At 47.6% G+C, this 22,536-nt stretch overlaps 3 protein-coding genes and 1 long non-coding RNA gene across 5 annotated transcripts in view; 2 read left to right on the top strand and 2 right to left on the bottom strand.

Annotated features, from left to right (window-relative positions):
* The window catches only part of LOC109615482 (zinc finger protein 501-like), a 1,152,720-nt gene that overhangs the window by 170,071 nt on the left and 960,113 nt on the right, over positions 1-22,536 (bottom strand). The gene's annotated exons all lie outside the window — the stretch shown is intronic.
* Positions 158-4,688, bottom strand: LOC114840364. The gene is made up of 8 exons (XM_029123564.2): positions 4,455-4,688; positions 3,001-3,042; positions 2,842-2,919; positions 2,464-2,509; positions 2,188-2,350; positions 1,296-1,440; positions 529-652; positions 158-369 (listed from the first exon to the last, which is right to left on the bottom strand). The coding sequence occupies exons 1-8, from the start codon at positions 4,662-4,664 to the stop codon at positions 224-226; spliced, it is 954 nt and encodes a 317-aa protein (XP_028979397.2). The 5' UTR covers positions 4,665-4,688; the 3' UTR covers positions 158-223.
* On the top strand, positions 8,071-10,918 carry LOC109615486. Its single transcript, XR_003782577.1, has 3 exons — positions 8,071-8,114; positions 8,202-8,284; positions 10,641-10,918. It is a non-coding gene; the product is annotated as an uncharacterized LOC109615486 (long non-coding RNA).
* Positions 13,163-18,031, top strand: LOC117595287. The gene is made up of 2 exons (XM_034295521.1): positions 13,163-14,821; positions 16,338-18,031. The coding sequence occupies exons 1-2, from the start codon at positions 14,245-14,247 to the stop codon at positions 16,556-16,558; spliced, it is 798 nt and encodes a 265-aa protein (XP_034151412.1). The 5' UTR covers positions 13,163-14,244; the 3' UTR covers positions 16,559-18,031.

Raw genomic sequence — 22,536 nt, 5'->3', positions numbered from 1 at the left:
ACAAAAATATCTTATCTATGACTATTTGAGTCTGAATGTATATGCATATTTGTAACTGCAACATTTCACTTAAACCTGATGAAATGCCTGCCCTAGATGGAAGGCCTCTGTCATCACTTGTTTGAACTCAGTATAAGTTTGCATATGTTTAACAGGCAGGCGGATTGTGTTACTACATGCAGCAACTGTTGGGTAGCAAACTGTATGTGAACCATACTGGATGTCACAGGTGTGATTGAACTGCACACAGACTCTGAAGTTTCTCTTCTGGTAAGACAGGAATGTGGCCCTGTCCTGTGAGCCACTGGAGAAACATACTGGGGGACAGGTGACCTGGATAGTCTGTGTCACCCACCTCTGGATGTTCACCTTTTCAGAGACAGAAAGCAAACAATCATGTAAATATTTGGTTTACCTGTACCAGCACAGAGGTAGAATTTGGAAATCTAATATCTTAAATAAGTGTACTTACAATGATAATAAAATCTACATGGAAACTTCATGAAATGTGTAAGACAGAGAAATTACATGCTTCCAGCTCCTGCAAGAAGTCCTGTAGATGGTTCATAACGCTCACTTCCACCTGTTCTTTATTGGAGCCCTTCTCGCTGAACTCAGGTTGGCAAGCCGCAAAGACAAAGTCAGCATCAGCCTGGTGAGAGAAACAATGTATCGTTATGAGTTTATCCAGAAAGAGCAGTGGTGGCCAGGTGAGCTAGAGAGTTAATGAATAGAGCAAGCGGTGCTGGTGAGAACAAATGAATGAGAAAAACTAGGTCAGTCGAAACAGACACACTGACAGCAGATAGCACACAGCAGAGGAGAGAGAAGGAGAAGCAGCACATAAAAACACAATTATGTTACCTGGTTGCTATACTATGTGTCCCAACCTCACACATGCTGGCTGTGGACTACACACCCACTGCCCAAAAGGTTGACACAGAAATGTCCCAAACACAGCACAATAATAAAACCAGAAAATACAGACAGAAGGCAGTCTCTCTGTAGATAAATACACCACCTCACACTTGTTGTGGGTCATAAGTGATGATTGAGGAGGATTACTTTTGTATGACACTACACATTGTTTAATAGGAAAATCGTGGACCTTTAACTTTAATATCTTCATTATTATTGTCCAGCGAGCCCACAAATGCTCGGAGTCTATACAAAAAAGTTAAAGTAAAGGGCATGATTGGTACTTGAAATAAGCTGAGTTTAGGACTTGAATACACTATTGTTAGTTAAAAGTGGTATCAGTACATCCCTACTAAAGCCTACATTTATTAACTCACCTTCACCTCCATCCCAGGGACAAAGAGTGGTTGGCAGATGTTTGGGTATTGGTTCATTAGATCAGCGAGACCATAAAGTTTCAGACCTTCACGTAGCTGGGAGAGAAGGGGCAGCAGCCGAAGTACGGCATGAAGAACAACAGCACTAAAATATAGAAGGAAAAAATTATATCAATATGAAGTGAAATGTAAAAAAGCAAAACATGAATATTAACATCCTTGACAATCACACTTATTTATAAAGCCCTTTTTACAACAGCAGTTGTCACAAAGTGCTTTACAGAGAAACCCAGCCTTAAACCCCAAGGAGCAAACAACAGTAGTGTTGGATTTCAGTGGTTAGGAAAAACTCCCTAAGAAGGCCGAATTTTAGGAAGAAACCTAGAGAGGACCCAGGCTCAGAGGGGTGACCAGTCCTCTTCTGGCTGTGCCAGGTGAGATATTAAGAGTCCAATTGGAATAATTAATACATTTCTCTGGGCTAAATCCAGAGTCTATTTGATTTTAGACTAGGTCAAAAGTAAGACCAGGTGGACAAGGACAGGGACAGCAACGGGCCCCCCAAACCAGTTACTCCGCAGGTGTGGACCAGGACCTCATCTCCTAAAATTTTAAACTGGAGGAGACTGAGAAAAGTTAGAAAGTGCATTCCTCATATCCCCCAGCACAATAATATAGCAGCGTACAAGGATTAGCATAGTGAAAAAACAATTATACCGAAGAATTTCTTCCCTCTTTTCAACATTAACAGAACCATTATAGCCACAGTTCAAAATATCCTCAATCAGTTTAGTCATTGTAGCCTCTGTGACCGACTCAACACATACACACACAGAAAAGAAACCACTGAATAATAACATTTTACAGCACTAAAACCCTTAAGACCTCTTACCTAGGAGAGAAGTGATGTATACTCCGCATCAGAGACATCCTCTTTGGAAATTTGCTGAATCTGTATCTCCCCATCACACAAGTACTTGTAGCACCAAAGTTTGAGGCAGCAGGGTGGTGGTCCGCTTTGAGCCAGACTTGCAGCCCAGATTTCACCAGCACTTCTGAAAGAAAACCGTATAAATTAGTAGAAACATAGCAATGTCCTGAGGACATACTTAAGATCACAAGCCAAAACATTTAGCCTACTGAACATGAAACAAAAAAGTATGCACACCTACAGAGGCAGACAGGTCGTAGGAGAGGACCAGAAGGGCAACAGACTGAAACAGAGGAAGCTCCCGCACACTGTCTTAACTTGCATATAAAGTTACATTTTGTTATGGTCTGGACTAACTGATCAATAAAAATCATATGGCAACAGTGACAACCAAAAAATAAAACTTGTGTAGTGTTGAAAATAAATGTATATCACACACAGCACAGTCAGCCTTTATGGTAACAACTCAGTCAATTTAAAAGTATTAAATCCAACTGGTAAATACATTAATCCACTCGTGGAAAGACAGATGCTTGGCGGGATCTCTCTAACTAAAATGTTACAATATCTTGATATCTTTTTTATATTGACTAAATTGTGCTAAGATTCTGTTACCTCTCCACACTCGCTTGCATGTGCCTCCAGGTAATTGGTAGGAAAATTTTTGCCACAGATTGGGCACACGGTCTGCAACTGGAATCACTTAAATGTTTAACATAAAAAGGTGGAGACAATAATACCTCAAAAATAAACACTCAACACATCACAACATACCTCTGTCTTTGAGGACACAAAAAACACATCTTCCTCCATAGGCTGTCAGGAGGAATAACAAAATTGAAAAAGAAATTGTGACATGATTGCATATATCTGTTGTTACTCATCGTTCAACATGTTTTTGCATAAACTGTTCATTAATTGACACAGCCTCATTGCCAATATAGCTTAACTACTAGGGGTGTAACGATCCATCTACTACGTCGATGTATCGATTTATATTCCTATGAACCAACTACATCGATCTGTGCTCAGCAAGTTGGCCTTCCGGACGACATATATCGATCTAACATCGTTTTAAAATGTAATCAATCGATTGTATCAATACTAGGAAATAACCCATTGGATTTAAGCACGTCAGACTTTATAGGAATGCTTTTTCTTAGCACTTTTAATGATAAAGGCGATAAACGTTACTCGATTCAGTCTGCCTATCCGTGACGTCATCGCCCCGGGCCAGCAGCAGCGCAAAGACAACAAAACATAGCATGGCAGATGGCAGAGGAGAAGCCGACGAGCGAGAAATTATCAAGCCACCATTGCGGTCCAGTGTGTGGAAAGTGTTGGTTGCACTTCATTTTTTATATTAATACTGTATTATTTCTGTGTTGAAAAACAACAGCAAAAGTAGCAGGTAAACCTACTGTTAATTCAACCTGAAGAAATGTTGGTTGCACTTTAATTTTGATATTAGTACTGTATTTGTATTATTTCTATGTTGAAAAACAACAGCAAAAGTAGCAGGTAAACCTACTGTTAATTCAACCTGAAGAGATGTTGGTTGCACTTTATTTTTGATATTAATATAGTAGTATTTTTATGTTGAAAAACTACAGCAAAAGTAGCAGGTAAACCTACTGTTGAAATGTTGGTTGCACTTACTGTACTTTTATTGAAAATGTATTGAATTTTGAAAATGAGAGCAGAACATTTTAACTTCCTGTTCATTCAACCTGAAGTGTTGGTTGCACTTTATTCAAATAAAATGTGAATGCATTTGCCATTAATTGTTGTTTACTTGTTTGTTTATATCCATAATTAATTGATACCTGATTCCCTTACAAGAAACAACAGGAATCTAGGAAACTTCACCTGCACTGTCCAGTATCCAGGTATCTATTTCAGTCAAACGGGTTGAATTTTTGGCTGAAAAGATACTGAATCGATTTCTAGTCACTGAATCGTTTCGGATCGTATCGTTCTAAATGAACCATTATCGGCCTTGAATCGTATCGACAACCACAAATTGTGATACGAATCGTGGTTAAAATGAATCGTTACACCCCTATTAACTACCTTAAAAAATCCACATCACATCAGGTGGAACTGGCCACTATACAAGTTATGACCAAATCCAACTGTAATGGTGAGCCTCCTCTTTGTTCTCTTAAGACATTGTATTCAAGCTTAATGGTCTCCCAACATTATCCATACAATGGGTCTGTACATACCTCCTGTGGATAAGTATCTGAAGGCTTACATGTTTCAACATGCAGCGCTAGGATTTGCATTGGATAGCTGGTGTGACAGGAGTGGCACATTGCCTTTGGCATACTGGAGAAGGACCTGGAGTCAGGAGGCAGTGGCTGAGTGTCTAGTTCCTCCTGTATCGGAGCAATATATAGGACACCCTTTCCGCCTATACTTGCAGTATTCAGCATTTAGCCCAGTATATCCACTGTCCTCAGGAGACACCATATATAGTTTTCTAGAACCCCACCCTCCTAACAAAAGTTATTTAATAGTTGAACTCTTTTGAAATGTGATAGTACTTATCACTCATGATATAGATTCAAATTATTTTATACCTAGATTAGATTGACCATGGGTAAGTTCTATGTACCTGCTCCTTTATAAATCAGCCAGCCCCCAGACACACTTTCCAGTTTTGGATAAAGATCTTTGAGGGTTGAACATACCTTCAGGAGTAATATAAATCATACCATCATATTGACAAAAGAACATTGTTTTTGATAGTGGACTATATTAAAATATGATATGACCAAAAAAAACAAGTTGCCTCACCTCATCATGGGTGTAGTTCTCTGGTATCAGCGTGGACCTGCGTCCCAGACCAGCTTGTAGATGAAAAACTTTTTCACTGCCTTTGGGAGTGCGCTCAACAATCTTGGATAAGAGATAAAATGTAACATGTATCTCTTTGACTGGTGTGAAGTGGTTGGAAGGCCGTTGAATGCACCGGCGCTTTCCCCTGGCTCCAAAAAGGGCAGGAAAAGACCTGTGATGATATTTTTTTTATTTGACATTACACAATACAAATACACATCTCACTAGCTACAGTTTGAGAATGTAATTGCTGACTGTAAGGGACAAGTCAGTTTGACAAAGAAACCAAATACAGTGAAGGACCTTGTCATTTCAGTGTGGACACTGGGTCGGCCATCTCTCCCTCTTTCCTGACTCCTTCCCTGTCTGCTAGAATGACATGCCGTATTCAGAAGATGAATTTACATTATTTTATACATGTTAATCTGGTTGTGTGTGTGTTATTTGTTGTGAAACAAGACAACACCTTGAAGTCTCTGGGCCAGTTTGATGTTGGCCACTGGGCCCAACAGGGGTAGCTCTGTGTTGGGCACTGGGCCCAACAGGACCAGGGGAAGGTATTGGATTTGTGAGCAAATTTTTGAGGTGTCTTGCTGAATTGACTACTTCTGAGTTGTCTCCCTGTCAAAAGTATAAACATTTAGCAGTAGGTTAGAAAAACTATACAATACATCAACTTAATAACCCATAAAACAATATAAATAACTTAAATATTACCAAATAAAAAATAACAAAGTGGGATGTTTTCCATATTCCAAAGAAAATATATTGCAAAAAGCTATTCAAGTAAATGGCTAGCTATATCAATATAATACAAAATATTAATACAATAGGAACTATATTTATAGACCACAATACCATATTCACTATTACATTTAATTAAACCAAAGGACATGTCAACATGACTGTTTTTACACTAAGTTGACAAAGTATGATGTCATTATATAGTGGCAAGCACGGTTTTCTAGCTACTAGCCCATATTCACTGTAGCGCTAGCTAGATAATGCTCTCAACAAAATAATGAAAGCACTACTGGATAGCTAGTTTTAAAACCCATCCCTTTTTATTTTCCCGGCAAATACGGAGAACAGCCAGCTTTCTTTCGAAGTATAAATGTGCTATATTTGTGTTCAAGTCAACCGGAATTAGCTATTCATTCAATTCAAATGAATGCACCTGCAAAACACAGCGACACAGACACGCTTACTACTCTCTCTCTCCCCCTCCCTCTCAGTAAGCAGTACCCTGACGGTGTCAATGACAATCACAAGGAGTAGTTATCGGAAATAATCACGCTGAAGACATGACCAGTCTACTTGGCGGCGGCTAGCACAAGCTACGTTTGCAACAACATTTTCACCGGAGGAAGAGGCAAATGCTTAGAAATAATGAACACCAGGCAAAGATGTTGTTACCAGAGCTAGTAGGCTACCATAAAAACGTGGGATAATAGCTACTGTGTTTGCAACTTCAGGGGCCTGTTGCACAAAACCAGGATAAGGGATTAAGCCGGGATATCCAAGTTATCCTGGATTAATTTAGCTTTGACTTGGTTGCACAAAAGCAGGCTGAATTAAACCCAGCCAAGTAACCATGGAGATTTATTCTTTGCAGCTAGCCTGCTCCAGAGCAGGCTAACAGCCAGGCTAAGATTAATCCTGGAGTCTTGTGTTAAATCAGCTGCCGCTCTGATTCGAAATAAACGTCTTTAACAGTGTAGATGTAGTGATTGTATGAGTTAGTGAACTGTTGTAAGCTGTTGTAACCAATGTGGATGTATTGATTGTATAAGTTAGTGAACTGTTATAAGCTGTTGTAACCAATGAAACAAAATATTTAATGTTTGTAATATGAGCTGAAACTGAAGGAGCAAGTAGGAGAATAGGAAAACCCTGTTTGGTTGCCGGTTGTTCGGCGGTTGCCGGGGAGAGAAAGATTTAGTATGTCTGTCTTTTGAGAAACAGGACACAGGTTAGAGACACACACACAGTCTGACAGGCCAGACAGAAACCAGGAGGGGACAAGAAGATGTTTGCGTTTATCCTTATAAGGAATAGAACTGGAACAGGACCAATAGCACACTTGTTTTGTGAATTTAACGACTATATCTTTTGGGCGTAGTAGAAGTATAAAATGATCTGTTGAATGTTGATCCTTAGACCTTGTGCGGCGACACGTGTCTCCAGAAGCTTCTGTAATAAATTGACATATGATACGGTAATTGACCTGACTCCTGGTGTTTTATTCTCCTTTCCAACAAACCAACTCGGGGAAGTGTTAGACTTCAACAACAGTCGTTCCGTTGTCTTCTGAATGTGTTCTGCTTTATTGTTATTAACACGCATTACTTGTCACTTGCTGTGACGAGTTTGATTTAAATCCTACTATTGCAGTTTAGATGGTTTGAAATGGTTGATGAATTTGCAACGGGGATTTCAATGAAGTCAGTGATGAGGGCAATATATAAAGTCCCATTCACCTGTGTTTCTCCCTGCACCATGGCATGCCCATTTCTGAATGACGTTTTGGATGAAGAAGTGCTGATATTTAGACGTGCTTTCAAACGTGAGAGGGTGTTTCGGGACAGATCAGCCTTTAGCTTTTCCCGACGAGTACCTGCATGAGAGGTATCGATTTACTGGAGATGGAATCCGTTATTGTGTGCACTGCGTTTTTTTAGAAGCGGCATGTTTTTATATGCCGTGGGACATGCCGAAATTCTAAATAAAGGCACTATTTGCCGTTGTGTCAGAAGTGTGTTTGGCACTGAAATCCTTGGCACACATCTTTATTACCTTCGCTGGCGACAGAAGAATGTGCTTCATCAAAGAGATTTCTACAAGATTGCAGGTAACATGAATTACAGATTACAAAAACGTGTTAAATTACAACAGTCACAGGATATACTCAGACTATTTTGTGTTACAGCGTTCCCTAATGTCATTGGTGCGCTGGACTGCACACAGATCCGCATTAAACGCCCCTCAGGGGGCCCACGAGGGAGATTGTCAACAGAAAATCCTTCCACAGTATCAATGTTCAGGTAAAAATTATTTAGTTACTGTCAACTAGCCCAAATGTATTCTGTGCATGGCATGTATACTGAATAGGAAACATTGGATTGTTTCAGATGATCTGTGATGCCGCCTGAATCATTACCAATCTGGAGGCAAAGTGGCTGCTGCCATTGATCAAAACCTGCAGAATTGCTCTGTAAGTACAGTCATGCAAATTACCCCCCCCCCCCTCCCCAAGTGTCCTGTGTTATAATGTCAGTTTTAAAATATGAACTAATTTTTCATTTCACATTTCATGACAGACAGACTTTGTCTACATATCAGCAGAGAATCATTTTGTTCTTCTGCAAAGTAAACAATGTAGCTTCTTGGGCCAATGATGCCTGAACTGTGTGTTACAGCAGGATTTTCTATATTTATGTGTTCAGGGTTGATGTGGAATTGAGAATTTCACTTTATCCATATACAGTGGGGCAAAAAAGTATTTAGTGAGCCACCAATTGTGCAAGTTCTCCCACTTAAATAGATGAGAGAGGCCTGTAATTTTAATTATAGGTACACTTCAAATATGAGAGACAAAATGAGCAAAAAAAATCAAGAAAATCACATTGTAGGATAGTTAATGAATTTATTGCTAAATCCCTCGATAAAATAAGTATTTGGTCACCTACAAACAAGATTTATGGCTCCCCCAGACCTTTAACTTCTTCTTTAAGAGTCTCCTCTGTCCTCCACTCGTTACCTGTATTAATGGCACCTGTTTGAACTTGTAATCAGTATAAAAGACACCTGTCCACAACCTCAAACAGTCACACTCCAAACTCCACTATGACCAAGACCAAAGAGCTGTCAAAGGACACCAGAAACTGAATTGTAGACCTGCACCAGGCTGGGAAGACTGAATCTGCAACAGGTAAGCAGCTTGGTGTGAAGAAGTCAACTGTGGGAGCAATTATAAGAAAATGGAAGACATACAAGACCACTGATAATCTCCCTCGATCCAGGGCTCCACACAGGATCTCACCCTGTGGGGTCAAAATGATTACAAGAACTGTGAGCAAAAATCCCAGAACCACACCTAGTGTGACCTAGTGAATGACCTGCAGAGAGCTGGGACCAAAGTTACAAAGGCTACCATCAGTAACACACTACGCCGCCAGGGACACAAATCCTGCAGTGCCAGACGTGTCCCCTTGCTTAAGCCAGTCCATATCCAGGCCCATCTGAGGTTTGCTAGAGAGCATTTGGATGGCCCATAGAAAATCTTTGGAGGGAGTTGAAAGTCTGTGTTGCCCAGCGACATCACTGCTCTAGAGGAGATCTGCATGGAGGAATGGGCCAAAATACCAGCAACAGTGTGTGAAAACCTTGTGAAGACTTAGAGAAAACTTTTGACCTCTGTCATTGCCAACAAAGGGTACATAACAAAGTATTGTGATGAACTTTTGTTATTGACCAAATACTTATTTTCCACCATCATTTACCAATAAATTCATTAAAAATCCTACAATGTGATTTTCTGGATTTCTATTTCTCATTCTGTCTCTGATAGTTGAAGTGTACCTATGATGAAAATTACAGGCCTCTCTCCTCATTTTAGGTGGGAGAACTTGCACAATTGGTGACTAAATACTTTTTTGCCCCACTGTATGAGGATGGGTTATTAAGAATTGCAGGCGGTTGCAGGTGAAGAAACTGCTTACCCACCACTACTGTCTTGGGTGTTCATGTTACAATAAAAACTGAATCACAACAAAACGGTTATCATGGAATTTGGAAATAAATGAAACTGATTTTATTGTGCCATACTCAAGGAATATTTTAATGGCAGAAGCATCTGCATGAAAGGTAACTGAATTAAGATTGACACAATGTATGAGAGTACTATACTATCTCTATACGAAGGACAATAGGTAGGACATGTGATGCCCCATTGCTGATGGGTCCCAAACACATCCTGTCCATACCTCCTGATAGCAGTTTTCCATGTGACTGTCATAGACTAGATGAATAGACCCATGGACCGTAGGTTGGGACATAACATTGTGAGGAAGCCTGTCTTTACCTGATGATACGCCGGTATTTTAGTTCTATTCTCTTGTTAGAGGAGTGGTTCGTTATCTTGTGCTATATGAGGTACTCTATCGCATGTTGTTGTTGTCAACTACTGTGTACTACTGAGGGGCCTCACACAACCTGATAAGCTGTGGAGCCAAGAATCTTAAGAGGGGACACTATTAGGCCATGTAAGGTTAGGATGTAGAATACACATATGTGATTGGAAGACAGACAGATGTTGGAGGGGATGTGCTGGGGCATAAATACTGTGTTCACTTTGTAATCATTGGAGAGAAAAATGAGAGAAATGGAAGGTTAACATCGTAGCCTCATGCTGAATAAAGATGACTCTCCCCTGACTTCTGGTTGCATTTATTTTGTTCATGGATAAAAAATTTACATAATCTAACATATCATACTTAAAAGTGAAAATATATATATATATATATATATATATCTGAATAGTTTGTTAACTCATGATCAACTCTCTGCAGGTTGTCAGGCTGCCCGGTCACTGAGATAGGCTGTGCATCTTTGGTCTCAGCTCTGAAGTCAAACCCCTCCTACCTGAAAGAGCTGGATCTGAGCTACAATCACCCAGGAGACTCAGGAGTCAGACTGCTCTCTGCTGGACTGAAAGATCCACACTGGAGACTGGAGAAACTCAAGTATGTCTTGTAGATGTTAGTTACTTCAGTGGTGTGGTAGTTAGTCCAGTGGGGTGGTAGTTAGTTCAGTGTGATGGTAGTTAGTACAGTGTGGTGGTAGTTAGTCCAGTGGGGTGGTAGTTAGTTCAGTGTGGTGGTAGTTAGTACAGTGTGGTGGTAGTTAGTCCAGTGGGGTGGTAGTTAGTCCAGTGGGGTGGTAGTTAGTCCAGTGGGGTGGTAGTTAGTTCAGTGCGGTGGTAGTTAGTTCAGTGCGGTGGTAGTTAGTTCAGTGCGGTGGTAGTTTGTCCAGTGTGGTGGTAGTTTGTCCAGTGTGGGGTAGTTAGTTCAGTGTGGTGGTAGTTTGTCCAGTGTGGGGTAGTTAGTTCAGTGTGGTGGTAGTTTGTCCAGTGTGGTGGTAGTTTGTCCAGTGTGGGGTAGTTAGTTCAGTGTGGTGGTAGTTTGTCCAGTGTGGGGTAGTTAGTCCAGTGTGGTGGTAGTTAGTCCACTGCGGTGGTAGTTAGTCCACTGCGGTGGTAGTTAGTCCACTGCGGTGGTTAGGGCTGCCCCCTGAAAGTCGATGAGTCAAATCAGCAGTCGGAGACTCCTCAGTCGAATTCTTCAAGTTGAGCAGTCGTGTTGTTTTTGTTTGATTTTTGTTTACCTTCAAATCGAAAGTTATTGGAGTATAACAATAATTGTAGATGTAGGCCTGTATTTAAAATTCAAGCTGGGCAAGCTCGTGTGCTTGCACCAAAAATAATCTGCATGACAACATGCCCAAAAACATGTGCAACATAAATGCTTAGTTGTCTGCCACTCTGCATATGATCATTGTTACGTCCCCAGTGCTTTCTTTTGCTCTGTGTTCGTATGTGTTTTTGTCCCTGTGGCTGATTGGAGAGCCCCTATGCCAGCTCGTCAGTGGGTACAGCTGGTTTAGCCTGCTTATAAGCCACAGTTCTAGTGTCTCAGAGGGAGTCACACATGCTGTTGCTTTTGATCTGTGTTGCTATATGTAAGGTAGAAGGAACGTTTGTGATTAAGTGTTGTGGCAAGTGTCTGTGTTCAAACTTTATGTGCATTGTATGTTGTGGCATTTGTTTGTGTTTAAACCTTTTCCATTTGTTTCCAGGGGGAAGGGGAAAGCCATTGTGCTTTAGGCAAGAGGCCCTGGGGCATACACCTCCCATAGCTTTACTCTGTCTAAAACCACTAGGTAAGATCTGGGCGGACCACCCCTGTATTTTGGTTAGAGCACCGGCGCAAGAGGTGCTAGTTAGGTAAGTTCTTGGTTTGACAGGTAAGGTAGGTTTAGAGGGTTTGGGTTTACTTTTATGTTCTTTGCTTTGGTTCCGTCCAGCCCCTTTTCCCTGAATTACCATTACGTTCATTAAATAGTCCTGAAAACGGTAATCCTGTCTCTGTCATCCATTCTCGCACCCACGACCCCATACCCATTCTGTCAAGCCCTAGGGTGCTTTACGTGTAGCGGGGTGTTGCGCTCTCTCCTCCGGGAGGCGTGCGTAACATACGTGGGGGATCGTCCGGGATTTGAACGATCCATACGACCCCGCTACACTGAGCGCCACTGTGGTTTTGGTGGGATTGTGGTGTGGCGGCAGTGGTGGTGAGATTGGTGTTCAGTCTCGTTGTTCGCCAGGTCTAGGTCTGTAGGCAAGCGTGCGTAACATGGCTGCCTCGGTCATCTCTACATTTTGTGAGGCGCCTTCTGTTGGCCAACTGGTAGGGCTGCGGAAAGCTGACCTCTGCGCAATAGCTGACCACTACGATATTTCAGTGCCGAAACAGGCCCTAAAGGCTGAGCTTTTGGTACTAGTTAGAGAGGGTTTGGTGGAAAAAGGCGTGCTGACCTTAAAGGACGAGGAAAGTGAGGGCTTGGACTCTGGAGAGGAGGCTGGTGAGAAGGGAGCTGCTGTTTCTGTCTCCCCTGCACGGTCGGAGGACGGTGCACGGGAGGGAGTTATTGGCGCCCCCCTGACACTGCCTGTCTCCTCAGTCGAGTGGTTCCGGATCTGATTCAGCAACTGCCAGGCTCAAGGTGAGGGTAGCCCGGTTGGAAAGGGAGCTGAAAGACAGGGAACAGGCCAGAAGGATGGAGTTTGAGTTAGAGATACGAAAGAAGGAGATAGAGGCCGAAGCTGACAAAGAGGTGAGAATAAGAATTCGACAGCTGGAGTTAGAGGCAGGCTTCAGTATGTCACCTACCCATCAGCAGGCCCAGTTTGATGTAAGCAAGAATATTGCTTTGGTGCCACCCTTTCGGGAGGCCGAAGTGGATAGCTACTTCTCCACCTTTGAGCGCGTGGCCGCTGCACTACATTGGCCACAGGATGTTTAGCCTCTCCTCCTCCAATGTAAATTGACTGGGAGGGCCCAGGAAGTGGTAGCCGCACTCTCCCTGGAAGAGAGTTTACAGTATGAGTTAGTAAAGGCAACAGTACTGAAGGCGTATGAATTGGTTCCAGAAGCCTATAGGCAGCGTTTTAGAAACTACAAAAAAACTTCAAATCGCACCTTTGTAGAATTTGCTAGAGACAAAGAATCTCTATTTGATCGCTGGTGTGCAGCCAGCAAGGCTACAACTGTCAGAGAAATTAGGGAATTAATCCTGCTGGAGGAATTTAAAAACCACCTTCCTGACCGGATTGTTGTTCATTTAAATGAACAGAAAGTGGCGACTTTGTCCCAGGCAGCTGTATTGGTAGATGAGTATTCCTTAACCCACAAAACTGTGTTTGGCGGGCCTCGCTGTGAAAACCGAACAGTGACGTCAACAGCGTCTCGTTCACCTCGGTTCTCATCCGGTGACATTAAAGCTTCGCCTGAGACCTGCGAGTGTTTCTACTGCCACCGAATAGGCCACGTAATTTCGGACTGCCCGGTTTTAAAAGGCAAACCGAAACAGTCCCCGCCATCGTCCGCTAAACCGAAAGGTGTTGGGTTCGTTCAGACTGTGCGTCGTGTACCGGGCACATCGGTTGTCTCTGTGGACACTGTTAAGCCGGATCCCGTCTACGCTCCGTTTGTGTCTGTCGGTTGTGTTTCGGTAACGGGAAAACCAACCGATCAGAAAAGCGTTCGGATACTTCGAGACACCGGTGCAGCGCAGTCACTCATTCTCACAGACAGTTTGCCCTGGTCTGCTGAGACGTACTGCGGCTCACACGTCCTTTTACAAGGCCTAGAGAACAAGCCAAAGTCTGTGCCGTTACACTGGCTTTATTTGACATCTGAATTGATATCAGGCCGTTTCCGTGTTGGCGTAGTGCATAGCCTACCAGTGAAAGGGGTCACACTTTTACTAGGGAACGACATCGCTGGTGGTCACGTGACTCCAGTGTTAGAGGTGGTAGACAGCCCGAGACCCGAAAGTACAGATGATAACTTGATCCAAGCATTTCCCCAGGTATTCCCGGCTTGTGTACACACAATGCAGTCTCGCAAGCTGGGTGACGTGGTGGATTTGTCTGGTTCCATGTTCGAGCAAGACAGGGTAGAGGACCCAAAACCGAACGGTCCTTCTGCTAAGTCTACGGTGTCAAGTCCCATACAGACTCAGAAAGGGGAAAGCGGAGTCGCTCCCCAGATGCAAGACATTCTTCTGTCAGTCACACCAGAGAAGTTGAAGCCATATCGTGCACGGTGTTCCACTGACAGCTCCTTCAGCCTGCCGGTTCAGCCCGCTGTCTCCAGCGTGGCTGCGGTGGTGCTGCAGCCTGGCACGACCCTAGAGGAGAACGACGATGGGTTGGTGTCACGTCATACGTTGCAGCAGTGTGAACGCCTCAGTAACTCAGAGATGTTAAAAACATTGCCCTTGATAATGGGACATTTGAACAAAGATCAAATGACTGATCTTATTGCCTTGCTAAACTGTTTTCTTACTGTGTTTCAAGACGTCCCCAGCCGCACCTCTGTCCTGGAACATGACGTGGATGTGGGGGACACCGCTCCTATTCGGCAACATCCTTATCGAGTAAACGCTCGAAAAAGAGAGATATTGAAAGGTGAGGTTGAGTACTTGTTAAAGAATGACATGGCTAAGCCCAGTAAATGCTCCTGGAGTTCTCCATGTATTCTTGTTCCTAAGCCAGACGGTACGTCCCGCTTATGCACGGACTATCGTCGTGTGAATTCTGTTACGGTGCCGGATTCTTTCCCACTGCCTCAGATGGAAGACTGTGTCGACAGGATAGGCTCCGCTAAATATGTGAGTAAGTTAGACTTGCTGAAAGGTTACTGGCAAGTGCCTCTGACCCCTCGTGCATCAGACATTTCGGCTTTTGTGACACCTGACAACTTTGTGCAGTACACTGTAATGCCTTTTGGCATGTGCAACGCTCCAGCAACATTTCAGCGGTTAGTTCACATTGTGTTTGCTGATGTACCAAATTGTACTGCTTACCTAGATGATGTGGTAGTCCATTCTCCTACTTGGTCCGACCATCTCTCTACGCTGGAGATGGTGCTTCAGCGCTTGGAGAAGGCCTCGTTAACCCTTAATTTGGCCAAATGTGAGTTCGGCAAGGCAACAGTAACCTATTTGGGGAAGCAGGTGGGAGGTGGTCAGGTGCGCCCCATTGGTAGCAAGGTGGAAGCGATAGCTTCTTTTCCTGCTCCTACTACTCGCCGTCAGTTGCGTCGGTTCCTAGGAATGGTGGGGTACTATCGCACCTTCTGCAGGAACTTCTCGGCAGTAGTTGCTCCCCTGACGTCCTTGCTTAGTCCCAAAGTGCCGTAGAAATGGTCTGCAGAATGTGACTTATTCCTTTAAGAGTTCCTATCGATGGAGTTACAATCACACTTTGGGGGCTCATCCTTTGGTTACTTAACCTGATATCTCAAACTCATCCTAGCGGGTCAACCGTGCATGGCCGGAGACTGGGTCTCTGGAGCCTGAATCCTCCCACGATCGTGGGCTGGCTATGAAAGGGGTGAGAGTCAGGGCGCCCGGCTGTTGTGAATTTTGGGATATATCAGTACAGGTGCCCGGGGTAAAATGTTGAACTCCGGAGGTAAGGGCACAATACAGTCAGATACTTGGTTGATACTGTTAACAGTACGGTGGTTGGACCACTGTATAAAACACTGGTGTAAGGTATATCTCGGGAAAGGGCTGACAAGCTTATTAACGCGTGCTGGACATGTTGTTCGAGGTGGCAGCATGACGACCCCCTGGTGTTCGCTCCGGTTCGCACTCTTCGGTTTGCTGCGTTTAATGATAGTGAGTGCGGCAGTAAATCTTTGCCTGTCTCTCGTCTTTACGATGGACCGGCAAAAATGATGTCCAACGTTTATGGTGTCTGGAAATGTGAACAACTGTATCTTTGGGAGCTTTTGGGCTTTCCTTCGAATGGCCGTTTTAGTCAGAGACGGCTGCATGGATTGCGAGTGAAGTTGGATGCCTACGAGCAGGGGAATATTCAGAAGTTGCTGACCGGGAGACGGAAGGTGGATTGGAAGGCTTTTGGTATGTGGAAGGAAGAGGCTGATAGGAGGTGTAGGCAGAGTGCTGTTTTCTAGCTCTCCCTTCTCAGGCTGTTTCTGGCTGTCCCCCTGACCCGCTCCCACCCTTCCACGGTGTTCCTCCTCGAGCGGTTGTAGCCTTCCCAGGGGCCCTGCCAGCCGTGTCGGTGGCTTCGGACCTGCTCCCCGCATCGCCAGCCAGCCTCGGTGGTTCTACATGGATTGCTGTGGGTCCTCAGGGCCCTGCATCGCCCCATCTGGCTCGGCGACCCCAGTAGCGAACGCTTCCTTGCGGGTGCCGTAGTCGACTCTACTTGTCGACCATGATCTCCGTCAACCCGTTTTCTTTGTTCCTTGATTTTAGTGACATCATGCATCTGTTTTCTGTTTCTGGAGAGGTTTTTTCTTACTTTCCACCCTGCTGTTACTGTGTTTATGAGATATCAGATGAGTGGGGTAATAACTCATAGCACCTTCAGTTAAGGTAGGATATAAGTTGAAAGCATTACGTCTCTTACCGTCTGAAGACCATGTCACGTTTTTGTGTGGAAACTTCTGTTTCATGAACATTTTAGACAATCCATTTGGGCTTTATGGCCTACCAGAAGTGGGTGAAGTCCTGGGCTCCAGGAAGGGGGGCAGACCCCTGGGATGGCCTCTACCAACCTTTCCCATTACAAGAAAGTAGCCTATTACTACGGGTTAAATTTGAGTGTTCTGACTGGTCTCACCTGTGGTTATTTCCCCAATATGAGTATATTCAGTTTTGGGATAATCAAATGTTAAGAGCAAGCTAAATATACTTTCCTCTTAATAGAGTTCATGTCGAAATTTATGGTTTCGAAACCTACTTGTAGTGAGGGTAGAGACCTAATGTCATCCCCAATTGTTAATAATTAGGACAATCTTGGTGTCGATGCATGAAATATGCATGACAGTTGTGATTTTGGTTTTGGTGGCCGCCACTATTTGGTGTAACATAGATATGCATCAAAGTTGAAAAAATTCCCTGAGCTTTAGGTGGTTAATTGAGACATGATGTTTGTGTTGTTATAATGTAGTTTGGCCATTGCCTGGGGAAACGCTAAAATCTATATGCTAATTTGAGAACTTTGTCTATAGGTTTTATGGGTTATAATTCCTTCACACAAGCGACCGTGTGGCAAATGTGGTATTTTTTTATTTTGTTTGTGGATGTTGTGTTTTTGTCATTTTCACATTTGTTTTTGATGAATATTCAGTTTACGACTCCTTAGAATGAATGTTAGATTCATCCTTAATATCGATTTTCTTTTTTCATGTTCATTCTGGGTGCTGCTTTCTCTCATAAGTAATTTTGTGACTTTATGATGTGAAAGCAGGGGGTGGATTTGTGAAATTATTATCTATGATGAAAAACAGTTGAACTGAGAGTTCAAAGCGAATTAAATATGTACTTAAAGAGTTACATGAAGAATTGGGTTTTCCTGTTTGCTTAGTAAAAATAGAAACATCAGAAAATCAGTTATGGCCCTTAGTAGCTTGTCACAGTGTTTGTCTAATTTGGGTTTTTGGAAACTGTTTGTTTGATACAAAATCTAACATGGTTATGGTTGAGAGGAAATGGGCATGAGAAAACACAACGCATATGTTGACTATGCTGCCAAACGCTGAACAATGGAAAATAGATAAGACGTGGTGACCATTACTGATAGGCCTGTGATGGCAATTTCTAAAATTCCAAAGTTCTATGAAAATGGTAGGTAAGACAGGAGAAATCAATTGCGCAATAAACGGTTTTAATCTTGCTTGCAAGGAGAAAGTATACAGGTTACAAAGTAACAGTGGATAGTCTCTAAATAAAAACATCATTTCGACAGTATTTATTACATAGGAAGAAGGGGTGTGGTAAGATGCTGCCATCTGTTTCATGTCAATCAAACACCTTTCCCTTTGTTCTATCACACACGTCAAATGCTATCTTCCCCCACCTTATCCTTCCTGCAATAATGTTTACCCAAAGGGGCCAACTGACCTTACTCCCCCTGTTGTATATCTTCTCCTATCTTGTCCTAAAACCCATTGATCTGCATCTGGACAGACAATAGATGCCCCCTATGCAAATACCAGGTCCCACACATTCCTGTACCTATCTTAACAGTGGGACTCACTCCTTTATACAGTCAGAATACATTGTATAAGAAATTTCCACAACAGGCCCCACACACCCTGTCCACACACCCTGTCCACACACCCTGTCCATACATCCTGTCCATACATCCTGTCCATACATCCTGTCCACACACCCTGTCCACACACCCTGTCCATACATTCTGTCCACACATCCTGTCCACACATCCTGTCCACACATCCTGTCCATACATCCTGTCCATACATCCTGTCCACACATCCTGTCCACACATCATGTCCACACATCCTGTCCACACATCCTGTCCACACACCCTGTCCATACATCCTGTCCACACATCCTGTCCACACACCCTGTCCACACACCCTGTCCATACATCCTGTCCACACCTCCTGCTAGGAACTGTCCACATGACTGTTATAGATTATATCGATAGACCCATGGACCATAGGGGAGATTGGAACAAACCATACAAGGGTCTGTTGTAGGATAAACCTTTCTTATTGGAGGATAATAGACTGTGTAATGGTTGGTTATGACCACTGGCCACCTCCTATGTATCCTGGCATAAAAGACTGTTAACCTGTAATAATTGGAGATTGAAAAATGAAAGAAGGTGTCACGTCCTGGCTGTGCCCCTAGCCATCTCTGCGCTGGGCTCGGGGCATAGCCAGGACAGGACAGGAGGTGGCCTTTAGCCACCTCTACTCCTTTTTTTGGTTTCCCCAATTGGAGGCAGGTGTTAGTCATTGCCTCCAATTGGGGACCCTATTTAAGTTTAGTTTGTAGGCCCCAAGGCGTGGTTCATTTTGGTTTTGTTTATCCTGTGTAAGGAATACCCACGTCACTGGTTGCTGCTTTTTGTTTTGTTGGAGTCCTGCATTCTTTATTTTGTATTAAATGGATTACCTTACCTACCTCTACTCTGCGCCTGTGTCCTCTTCATCCCACAACCGTGACAGAATGAACCACCACCAAGAGACACAGCAGAAATGGACGGTAGGGGAACTCCTCGGTTGGCCGGACAGCGACACCGAGGAGGAGGAGAACCCCTACTGTCCTCTGCGGCACACCGGGCCTCCACAGCATCTACCCCGGAGGAGACGTCGACGGAGGCGACGTAAGCAAACCTCCGTGTGTCCGCCCCAAGAATTTCTTGGCGGGGTGCTGTGGGGGCAGGCGGAATGGAAGGACGCGGCCGTGCCACCCGTGCTCACGTGTGGGGTAGTCCAGGTGCCCCAGCCCTGCCCGGTGCCAGCTCCTAGGCGTCGGGCAACAACGCCGGGGGGGCCTATGAGGGCTTTCCCTGATGTTGGGAGATGTGAGGACTGGTGGGGCTATCGGGACCCGCCGTACCGGTTCTCGCACCCAGCGCCCCCTGCTGCCCGGGAGCCGCAGCCTGCGCCCCCCGCTGCCCGGAAGCCGCAGCCTGCGCCCCCCGCTGCCCGGAAGCCGCAGCCTGCGCCCCCCGCTGCCCGGAAGCCGCAGCCAGTGCTCCCCGCTCCCTGGGAGCCGCAGCCAGCGCCCCCTGCTGCCCGGGAGCCGCAGCCAGCGCTCCCCGCTCCCTGGGAGCCGCAGCCAGCGCCGCCAGCGCCTCCTGCTGCCCGGGAGCCGCAGCCAGCGCCCCCCGCTGCCTGGGAGCCGCAGCCAGCGCCGCCAGCGCCCCCTGCTGCCCGGGAGCCGCAGCCAGCGTCCCCCGCTGCCTGGGAGCCGCAGCCAGCGCTCCCCGCTGCTTGGGAGCCGCAGCCAGCGTCCCCCGCTGCTTGGGAGCCGCAGCCAGCGCCCCCCGCTGCTTGGGAGCCGCAGCCAGCGTTCCCCGCTGCCTGGGAGACGCAGTCAGCGCTGCCAGCGCCCCCCGCTGCCCAGTGGCCGCAGCCGCCAGCTCCTCCCGCTGCCCAGTGGCCGCAGCCGCCAGCTCCTCCCGCTGCCCAGTGGCCTCCGCCGCCAGCTCCTCCCGCTGCCCAGTGGCCTCCGCCGCCAGCTCCTCCCGCTGCCCAGTGGCCTCCGCCGCCAGCTCCACCCGCTGCCCAGTGGCCTCAGCCGCCAGCTCCACCCGCTGCCCAGTGGCCTCAGCCGCCAGCTCCTCCCGCTGCCCAGTGGCCTCAGCCGCCAGCTCCTCCCGCTGCCCAGTGGCCTCAGCCGCCAGCTCCTCCCGCTGCCCAGTGGCCTCAGCCGCCAGCTCCTCCCGCTGCCCAGTGGCCTCAGCCGCCAGCTCCACCCGCTGCCCAGTGGCCTCAGCCGCCAGCTCCTCCCGCTGCCCAGTGGCCTCAGCCGCCAGCTCCACCCGCTGCCCAGTGGCCTCAGCCGCCAGCTCCATGACTGGCCGCCGCCGCACGAGGCCGCGGATGACTGGCCGCCGCCCGAGCCCGCGGTGGACTGGCCACCTTGTCCCGCAGCGCCTTCACCTGCCCAGGAGCCCCCGCATCGTCCTACGGCGCCCTCGCCTGTCCCGGCCTCAGCGGCGCCCTCGCCTGTCCCGGCCTCAGCGGCGCCCTCGCCTGTCCCGGCTCTCCCTGACCCTCCGCCGGCTCTCCCTGACCCTCCGCCGGCTTCCCTGTCTCCGGCTCCTTCGCCGGCTCTCCCACAGGGTTCTGACCCTCCGCCGGCTCCCCCGGCTCCTGCTCCTCCACCGGCTCCTATGCCCCCGCCGGCTCCCCCGTCTCCTGCTCCTCCGCCGGCTCCTGCTCCCCCGCCGGCCGTCAACCCTCCGCCGGCTCCCCCGGCTCCTGCTCCTCCGCCGGCTGCCGACCTGCTGTCTCCTATGCCTCCCCTGTCTCCTATGCCTCCGCCGGCTCCCCCGGCTCCTACTCCTCCGCCGGCTCTTCCGCCGGCTCCGGACCCTCCGCCGGCTCCCCCGGCTCCTGCTCCTCCGCCGGCTGCCGACCTGCCGCCGGCTCCTATTCCTCCGCCGGCTCCCCCGTCTCCTATTCCTCTGCCGGCTCCTATTCCTCCGCCGGCTCCCCCGGCTCCTACTCCTCCGCCGGCTCTCCCGCCGGCTCCGGACCCTCCGCCGGCTTCCCCGGCTCCTGCTCCTCCACCGGCTCCTATTCCCCCGCCGGCTCCCCCGTCTCCTATTCCTCTTCCTGCTCCTATTCCTCCGCCGGCTCCCCCGGCTCCTGCTCCTCCACCGGCTCCTGCTCCTCCGCCGGCTCCTACTCCTCCGCCGGCTCTTCCGCCGGCTCCTGACCCTCCACCGGTTTCCCCGTCTCCTATTCCTCCGCCGGCTCCCCCGGCTCCTACTCCTCCGCCGGCTCTTCCGCCGGCTCCGGACCCTCCGCCGGCTCCCCCGGCTCCTGCTCCTCCACCGGCTCCTATTCCCCCGCCGGCTCCCCCGTCTCCTGCTCCTCCGCCGGCTCCTACTCCTCCGCCGGCTCTTCCGCCGGCTCCTGACCCTCCGCCGGTTTCCCCATCTCCTGCTCCTCCGCCGGCTCTTCCGCCGGCTCTGGACCCTCCGCCGCCTCCCCCGGCTCCTGCTCCTCCGCCGGCTCCTATTCCCCCGCCGGCTCCCCCGTCTCCTACTCCTCCGCCGGCTCTCCCGCCGGCTCCGGACCCTCCGCCGCCTCCCCCGGCTCCTGCTCCTCCGCCGGCTCCTATTCCCCCGCCGGCTCCCCCGTCTCCTGCTCCTCCGCCGGCTCTTCCGCCGGCTCCTGACCCTCCGCCGGTTTCCCCGTCTCCTATTCCTCCATCGGCTCCCCCGGCTCCTGCTCCTCCGCCGGCTGTCGACCCTCCGCCGGTTCCCCCGGCTCCTGCTTCTCCGCCGGCTGTCGACCCGCCGCCGGCTCTCCTGCCGGTTCCTGTCCCTCCGCCGGCTCTCCCGTCTCCTGACCCTCTGCCTCCCTGGCCTGTCCTGTCCTGGCTATGCCCCGAGCCCAGCGCAGAGATGGCTAGGGGCACAGCCAGGACGTGACAGTACCCCCCCCCAAAGGCGCGGGCTCCCGACCGCAAGACCGGGACGACCACACCCGGACCGGCGGAGGCTCAGCGCCCGGAGCCGCCGGCACAGGCCGGGGAGGCGGAGCCGCAGGGACAGGCCAGGGAGGCAGAGGGTCAGGAGACGGGAGAGGTGGCTAAAGGCCAACCGTGACAGAAGGAAGGTTAACATCGTAGACTCATGCTGAATAAAGATGT

Source organism: Esox lucius, chromosome 11, assembly GCF_011004845.1.
Source record: "Esox lucius isolate fEsoLuc1 chromosome 11, fEsoLuc1.pri, whole genome shotgun sequence".
Lineage (NCBI taxonomy): Eukaryota > Metazoa > Chordata > Actinopteri > Esociformes > Esocidae > Esox > Esox lucius.
The sequence above is the reverse complement of the archived record's forward strand: the minus strand, read 5'-3'. Positions and strand labels throughout refer to the sequence as shown.

Excerpts from the sequence above, each read along its gene's own strand:
- LOC117595287 (XM_034295521.1), top strand. The coding sequence starts at position 14,245 with ATGCAGTCTCGCAAGCTGGGTGACGTGGTGGATTTGTCTGGTTCCATG. Across the intron at positions 14,822-16,337 it reads AAAAAGAGAGATATTGAAAG|CTCTCCCTTCTCAGGCTGTT; the intron begins GTGAGGTTGAGT and ends GCTGTTTTCTAG.
- LOC114840364 (XM_029123564.2), bottom strand. The coding sequence starts at position 4,664 with ATGCTGAATACTGCAAGTATAGGCGGAAAGGGTGTCCTATATATTGCT. Across the intron at positions 3,043-4,454 it reads CAGATACTTATCCACAGGAG|CCTATGGAGGAAGATGTGTT; the intron begins GTATGTACAGAC and ends TCCTCCTGACAG. Across the intron at positions 2,510-2,841 it reads ATGCAAGCGAGTGTGGAGAG|TCTGTTGCCCTTCTGGTCCT; the intron begins GTAACAGAATCT and ends CCTCTGTTTCAG.